This window comes from Poecilia latipinna, unplaced genomic scaffold, assembly GCF_001443285.1.
Source record: "Poecilia latipinna isolate Pla-1442-1.1 unplaced genomic scaffold, P_latipinna-1.0 Scaffold5927, whole genome shotgun sequence".
In the NCBI taxonomy this organism is placed as follows: Eukaryota; Metazoa; Chordata; class Actinopteri; order Cyprinodontiformes; family Poeciliidae; genus Poecilia; species Poecilia latipinna.
Window position 1 is genome coordinate 1 of NW_015118543.1, and position 8,064 is coordinate 8,064.

At 44.9% G+C, this 8,064-nt stretch overlaps 1 protein-coding gene across 1 annotated transcript; it reads right to left on the reverse strand.

Moving 5' to 3' along the window:
• Positions 1 to 1,443: 1,443 nt before the first annotated feature.
• LOC106943782 (uncharacterized) lies at positions 1,444 to 8,058 on the reverse strand. Its single transcript, XM_015027077.1, has one exon. It carries the CDS (start codon positions 7,779 to 7,781, stop codon positions 3,954 to 3,956), a length of 3,828 nt encoding a protein of 1,275 aa, XP_014882563.1. The 5' UTR covers positions 7,782 to 8,058; the 3' UTR covers positions 1,444 to 3,953.
• Positions 8,059 to 8,064: the final 6 nt, after the last annotated feature.

An 8,064-nucleotide genomic window follows, 5' to 3' on the forward strand; every position in this document is an offset into this window, starting at 1 on the left:
CTGTTGAAAATGGATCAAAAATGTGCCGCACACGGAGCAGAAAATCAGCCAACACAAGCAATCAGACTTTACTTATTTTATTCTTTTTTAGCGCTAAAAAAGGAGACGCTTACCCTTACAGACTAGGCGTGAATGTGACCGAGTCTATACAGCATCTGATCAAAAACGGGAAGATTCGTTTATTATACTACGGATGCACCTGGTGGTCATCTGATGTCTTACGTCATTTGCATCAACTAAGTTTCTATTTCCTGGGAGACGGGAGTCTGAGGAGTTTCTATAGATATTACAATTACAAAGGGCCTTTGTGTGAGAATATGAGAGTGTAGTGTGTGAAAGCATGTGAATGTATTTGAGCTTGATAAGCGCCTCAACAGCTCCCCCTTTTGGTCTCAACGAGACCACACAAAACAAGAAAAATGGAAAATAACGAAAAGAATAAAAGAGGGGGGCTGTACATCCTCGAGTAGACACTGTCCCTTCCGGAAAACTTCCCCCTGAGGCTTCGTCCTCCCACACCCTCCACCAATGTCTTTATTTCATGTCATTACATTTCATCACATATTTTGGGGGTAAAAACGGACAGGGCACCCCTGGCCTCTCAGGCGGTGGAAAAAATCACAATGTCCCCCTTACAATCTGGAGAAATGCACAAATGAAAACAAAATTTTGAAGGGTGTTAGGGTTTAGGGAAATGTTAGTCAACCACCCATGGCATGACTATGTCAGCTGTTGTTTTTGTATGTTTTTTTTTTTTTTTATATATATTTATCTTAAATAAAAATGTTATCCGTAGTCTTGTGAGTTTTGTCTTAATCATTTTTATTATTTTATTATTTGTCTGTAATCACACATGCAGAATATTATTGCACTGTTTGAAACCAAATGTTGTTATTATTACTTCATATGTCTGATTTTTCATTATATTCATTCTGTAGTTACCTCAGGTCAACGCCATGCCACAGGAGGGTAATGAACTCAAAAGAACAAAGTCTAAAATTTTGTGTTATGTTTTGTATTTTTTTTTTTGTTTTATTGTTAGTAATTAAAAACAAGGTGAAAAGTCACAGTTACTAAGTTGTTAAGTTCTACAAAAGTGCTAAGTGAACAAAATGTTAGGATAATGTGTGGAACTTAATAAAAATGCAATAGTGAAGTGTTAGGTTAAAATTATTTGTAAAATCAGTGAAATGTTAGGTAGTATGCAAAAATGAACACATTGTTAGAAGACTAAAAGGTGAGATCAATATCTTTCAAAATTTAAAAACCAAACGTGGACGAACTTCAAGAATTCGAACTTAATGAAGTAAAAGTGGAAATACATAAACAAGGTGTTAGTCTTATAAACCAAACTTATTGAAATTTCGATGTAATATGTAAAAGTTACTGAACTACGAAAAGGATGCAAGGTTAAACGGAATGAAATGGTAAGAAAGGCTTAGAAGTCTGAGTATTGAAAGGCACAGAACAATGAACACATTCGTAAAACATCAAATCAATAAAGTAAATCAGGATTAAAGGCAGTACACTCAAAATACACTGGCATGATTAAACTAGGATTAAAAGTAAGTAAAAATGTTTTCTGATCAAACTTTAATCATTGTAATGAAATCAAATCACTGCAGCCTCTCTATAGCGAGACCTTTTAACGTCAAATCAGTTTCTGCGTGTGTCCAGATGTAAAGCCGGCGCGGCCGATGGGAAACCCCGACAGTGCCTGGAAGGCTTCAGTGTGGCATTTCGGCTGTAACTCGGTCCACCAATCGTGGAAGGCGCCCACAGTCTCACACCCCGGCACACCCAGAAAGGATTGGACTTCATTCTGCAAGAAAAAACACAACAAAAGCGAAATCAATGGATTATATAAAGAACATTAAAGTGATGGAAAATTTTCTTTTGTTACTGGATACTAGTACTGCCCTTAAACTCTGGCAATCTGGAATTTCACGGTTCTTTCACGTCTCCGGGACAACATCTGATAGGCAGGTGGATTTCCATCACTACTGCTGCCTTTCTCTATGGTTGAGGTGATGCACCGCACCGCCAATGACCTCAGACAGGGGACACAGCAGCAACCACAGGTGATCAGGAGGGCAAGGAAAGTCGCCGCAGAGATCAGTAGAGAGATAATAATGTCCTTGTACTTCCCGAACATGTTTGTGAACCATTGATCCAAGGGGTTGGTCACTCCAGACTGCTCGTGCATGGTTTTACTCAGGGCTTTCAGTCCTTCCAACGCCTTGGTCACCTTGCCATCAGGAGAGGTATGATTTGGAACGAAAACACAGCACAAATCTCCAAAAATCGCACAGACCCCCCCCTTTTCAGCTAGTATCATGTCTATTGCTATCCGGTTCTGGACAGTCATCAATGAGGTGGGGGCTAATTGTCCAGCCAACCCTTCAACTGCATCTCTAGTCAAATTTGTGAGCACGAGCGTGTTGTAATGAATATAATTGATCCTGTCTACGTTTTTGTTGGGTGTTATAAATAGAAGAAGACTTTCAAAGCCTGCTGCAACCTGGTCCGCTAGTTTGTATCGGTCTGGTACTCCTCGCGGAACACCGATGCTGTCAATATATGTGGGTGAGTTTGCCTGCAAGTCAAAGGCGCTGCGCTTTTTACGTGAGAACATACTGTCCTCCACCGGTTGTTTTTCTCCCATCATGATCACATGTGCTTTAAGTCGGACCATGGCACAGACCCCTCTCATGGTTGGCTCAAGTCTCGCAAATAGTTTGCTTCCTCCGCAAAGGTAGAATAACCCGTCTCTGGCCCATGTACCTATTAAATGTCCTGGGAGAGTGGTTTTACACCAGCTCGCATCAATCTGGCCTACACGGACATTACCTTTTGTTAAATTGAAGCAGACATAATTATCTTTGACTGGGATAGCTGGCACCACTCGGGTTCTGTTGTTAACTGGCGGGAATAATGCTGTTAAGTTTTCACATCCGGAGGGTTGTTTCATTTTAGTCATGCTAAGCATACAGTTAAAGCCCCAAACATCAGATTGAATCAAAGGTGCAGGTTCAGTATACATTTTAGGTCGCCCTGCTGCACAGGCCACACAGTTAGACATATGGTGTTCTCGAACTGTTGCTGTTAACCAGTCTAACCATAAATTGGTTCCTGTATAACCGGTAGCTAGCATTAGCACGTCAGCAGGGGTCAATTTAGAGTAGTCAAAAGTAATCACATTGCCATTTTGCTTATCTAGAAATCCTGAATCATTAATTTCAGGGGAGGAGTCCGAATTGTTTTTTGGTGGCGTCAGGAGATTAATTAAGATGACTTTTAGGGGGTCCCCTCCGCTTGCTTCAACCCCCAGTACAATGTACATCCGGTAAGGATTGCCGTCGTATACTGACTTGTGTACGTCATGCAAGGCCAAAATGAGTGGGTTATCTGTGTGTGAATGAAGTCTGGAAAAGGAAATCTTATTTACCTGAGCACTGGGCAAATGGGAGTGTGTTGGGGTCCACCACTCCCCTGTGTAATGAGTGACCCTGTCCCAGCTAGGACAAAGTTGACAGCGAGGACACCACCCATTCTCGCAAGCTTCGTAGCACCTGTTAATGTTAGAGCTCATACACAGATACACCTCCCAGCTTTTCCATCCCAATGGATTACCCCCGCAGTCAATAATGTCACACAGGTCAAATTTAAATGCGGTGTCAGAGCCCTTGTAGTAGTTCAGTGTCAGTACAGGTTGTTGGTTTTTTGAGCTGCGTTTGCTGCCGTCAGTCGCATGTTGTGAAGGGATGTCTCTAGGTACTATACGGTGTGATGTCAGGGTCGTCTGTGTGTTATTTATCCCATGTACCCGTATGTACTCTAAGCCAAAAACCATCCATGTTATCACCAGACTTATGGTGCCCAACACTGCTGCAGTGTACCAAGGGTGTGTCTGAAGCACCCGGCGCATGGATATGCGAGTGGGTGGAGGCATGTTAGGTGTGTGTTACCGTTGCTGGTTCTGGGGCGGCTGCACACTGTGACCAATGGTACCAGGTGTCACCTTTGGTTTTAAGTTTTACTGCGTGGGCTGTTCTCTCCAGCACCTGGTAAGGTCCAGTGAACCTAGGTTCCGTCCACTTTCGTTTGATGACTTTTAGCCACACCCACTGGGTAGTGGGCTCCGTGAGAGTCCCTCTCTCTGTGCGTTCTCCTTGGATCCTACACCACTCTTTCTTTAAAGTCTGTAACTGAGAAAAATAGTCTTTCCTCGTTAGAGGTTGTAGGTCACCTGGATCCTGTGTTGGCGGTCGGGGTCCTGGGAAGCTTTGTCCAGTGGTGATCTCGTACGGTGTCAATCCTGTCCCGGAGTTGACCGAGCACCTGATGGACATCAAAGCCAGAGGTAATGCATCAACCCAGTTTAATTTGGTCTGTGCACAGATTTTAGCCAATTTTGTTTTCAGGTTTTGGTTCATTCTTTCCACTTTTCCTTGAGATTGCGGATGATAGACTGTTCCAAACCTGTGTTTGAGGCCGAGATGGGCCTCAACTGTTTGCAGATCCTTATTTTTAAAATGGGTTCCATTGTCTGACCTGATTCTCTCCGGAAATCCATGCCTGGGAATGTAGTGGTTGATCAGGCACTTTATCACTGTTTTACTGTCCTCTTTTGCTGCTGGCCAGGCCTCTGGCCAACCTGTGAAAGCATCAACACAAACCAGCAAATATCTCTTTCCTTGCACTGTGTTCAGCATGTCTGTGAAATCCAACACAATTTCTTTCCCTGGAGATGTAAGTGGAGGAAACCGTCCCTGTGGGGGATTCATAGTTTTCTTAGGATTGAACTGTCCACACATTTCACAATTTTGCACAAAATGTTCCACCATGTCGATCATGTAAGGGTGCCACCATTCTTTGAGGTTGTGCAACATCTGTTTAATTCCCACATGTCCAACCCCATGAGCTTCCTGAAACAGCTCCTGTTTCCTCCCAGGGGGCAGAATTAACCTGCCGTCTGGGCCCCTCCAGCATCCATTTGTTTCAGTGGCCCCTCTGTGTTTCCACATGTTTTTCTCCTCTGGAGACGCCCCCTTTTGACATCTTTTCACCTCTTCCAGAGTCAGCTTGTCTTTTAATTCCTCCTCCGAGGAACACACCATCATGAAGTCTTTGTACCCTGCAGCCATTTTTGCTGCTCTGTCGGCTGCCTGGTTGCCTTTAGCAACCAATGTGTCTGATAGGTCATGACCTTTGCATTTTATGACTGCTACTCTTGCTGGTAACAGTAATGCTTCTGCCAATTCTTTTATCTCACGCTCATGTTTTATGGGTTGCCCACTTGCAGTCAAAAATCCTCCTCTCATCCATTGGCAAAGTTCCACATGGACTGTTCCCGCCACATAGGCTGAATCTGTGTATATGTTTGCCTGTAACCCTTGTGCAAGCTTTAACGCTTCCGCAACTGCTTTTATTTCTGCCCTCTGTGCAGATGCTGCTCCTTCCAGTCTTTCTGCCTTTCTTGTGTGAAAGCCTGCTTTTGTGCTTTCTACTACTGCAAAACCAGCTCTTAGTTCTTGTGTGTGGTGTCTGTAACAACAACCATCTGTGAAGAACTGTCTCACCTCTGGTCCAATCAAGGGAGTTGCTTCCAGGTCTGGTCTTACCTTTTCTGACTTTGCCACCAGCTCTGCACACTCGTGTGGTTCTCCGTCTGCAAAACAGTCTGCCATATTTATGCCTTCATGAGTGAATGAAATGTTTGGAGCTTCCAGAACTTTGGAAAGCCTTTGTTGTCTCAACGCCGTCATGGTGAAACTCTGTGAGTTTACATATGCCACCACGCTGTGTGTAGTTAACACTTGCAGTGCATGTCCCATGACAATATGTGCGGTTTTTTGTATGAGTTTGGCTATCCCAGCTGCATGTTGCGTACATGGGGGATGCCTTTTTTCCATATTGTCCATCATTACAGATAAGTACATCAGTACTTTTCTCTCTCCCCCTTTTTTCTGGAACAAAACTCCGTTAACAGCCATTTTTGTTACAGAAACATCAAGAAAAAACGGCAGGGTGTAATCTGGGAGGGAGAGTTCCGCTGCCAATGCCATGTTTTGCTTTAACGAGATAAAAGCTTGTTCCGCCTCAGTTGTCCAAATGAGGGGATTGTTCAGATTTCGCATGCCTTGTTCTTTAACCAAGGCCCGAAGAGACTGAGTCAGGTCAGTGTAAGAGGGAATGTAGCTCCTGCTGTAGCCAGTTAACCCCAGAAAAGAGAGCATGTCTTTAACTCTGAAGGGTTTAGGATGTTGCAGAATGGACTGCTTGTGGGAAGGAGACATGCTAGTTGTGCCTGCAGAAATTATTCTGCCCAGAAAAGAAACCTGTTTTCTTGCAATCTGCAATTTGTTTTTACTGACCTTGAAACCCGCCTGATGTAGGTGCTGCAAAACCAGGGAGGTCGCTTTAACGCAGGTCTCCGCGGTGGGGGCAGCCAGCAAAAGGTCGTCCACATACTGGATGAGGGTCGTTTGTGGAGGGAGAGGACAGTCCTGCAAGACATCCTTCAAAACTTGGTTGAACAGGCCAGGGGACAGGGCAAAGCCTTGTGGCAGCCTGGTGTAACGCCACTGCTGTCCCCTGTAAGTGAATGAAAAATAATCCCTGCATGTTTCAGCCAGAGGGAGACAGAAAAATGCATTTGCCAAATCAATACATGTGTACCACTGCTGACCGGGAGTTAAGGCAGCAATGGAGACATATGGGTTCGGTACCGGTACAGTTGGTGTTTTCAGAACTGCATTTACTGCTCTCAGGTCATGGGCCATTCTGTATTTACCGGTACCTTTTTTCTCCACCGGTAGAATGGGAGTGTTCCAGTCAGATTGTGAGGGTTCCAGCACGCCAGCCTCAATCAGTCCTGTTATTGTCTCTGCGATGCCCTGTTCAGCTGCGGGTTTGTGTGGATACTGAGGAATCCAGAGGGGTCTCTCAGAGTCCACCTGAAATGAAATAGGAGAGCAGGAAACAAGCCCCACATCTGTAGGCGACTCTGCCCAGAGAGATGTGGGCATGGATGTGATTAATTGAGCCGCTAAAGGGTGGTCTGATTTTTCCCTACCGTGATGTCTGGACACCTGTTCATGATGTAGCTCCACCTGTTCAGAGCTTGAAAAACTGATTTTATATGTGTCAAGAGAGGGTGAGAATGACAAACCTGGTGCTGCGGTGACAACCCAGTCTGTTGCTGCGAGAGACTGCTTAACCATGCCGCCCAGCTCTTTAGCTTGATGCTCAGGGTGCAGAGAGAGAGAGATGTGAGGCACAGCCTCTTCAGACATTTCATACCATTTTAATTGTTCTTCTGTGAGACAGACAGCAGCAGCCACACCACCAGGAGCCACAAAAATATCTGAAGTTTTTACCTCCCAAGTTTTTTCCTCCACAGAGGAAAGGAAGGCTTCCTGGTACCATTCTGTGTTTTCCCTGTCGTAGAAGAGGGTGAGATGAGGCGGGTCAGGCGGCGAGACATAGGGACGCAGAGCCAGGACCCAGGGCTTCCAGGTCATGAACGTTGACAATAGGCTGCTGGAGGGTAAGTTCGTTAAAAGGCCCCAGTAGATATCAGCATACTCAGATACCACAGGCCGCATGAGAAACTGTCCATCTGTGTGAAAATTTCCACAGCGTAGGGAGGTGCCATCAGGAAATGCAACAGTTAGTCCATCAGCGGAACACAACACTGTAGCTCCCATTTTTATCAGTAAGTCTCTTCCTAGTAGATTAACTGGAGTTGTGGGAGAACTCACGAAGGAGTGTTTCATGTGCTGATTACCCAATGTGAAGGACAAAGGCGTAGTGAATGGCAGACTCTGTTCAGTCCCTGAGAACCCTGGTAAAGATACTGTTCGTGATGCCAGACAAAGAGGGGAGGGGGGCAGAGTTCAGTGTGGAATGTGTGGCGCCGGTGTCGACCAGGAAGTCTGTGTTCCTCCCCTCCACCGTGGCTAACTCAGAATTTGCTTGAATAGAGTAATTCCATGCATCTCCCCCTGTTTCTGTATCGGAACACTGTTTAGTGTTTCGGTACAGAAACTCCTAAGAAAC

Coding starts and splice junctions, on each gene's coding strand:
- LOC106943782 (XM_015027077.1), bottom strand. CDS start 7,781: ATGAAACACTCCTTCGTGAGTTCTCCCACAACTCCAGTTAATCTACTA.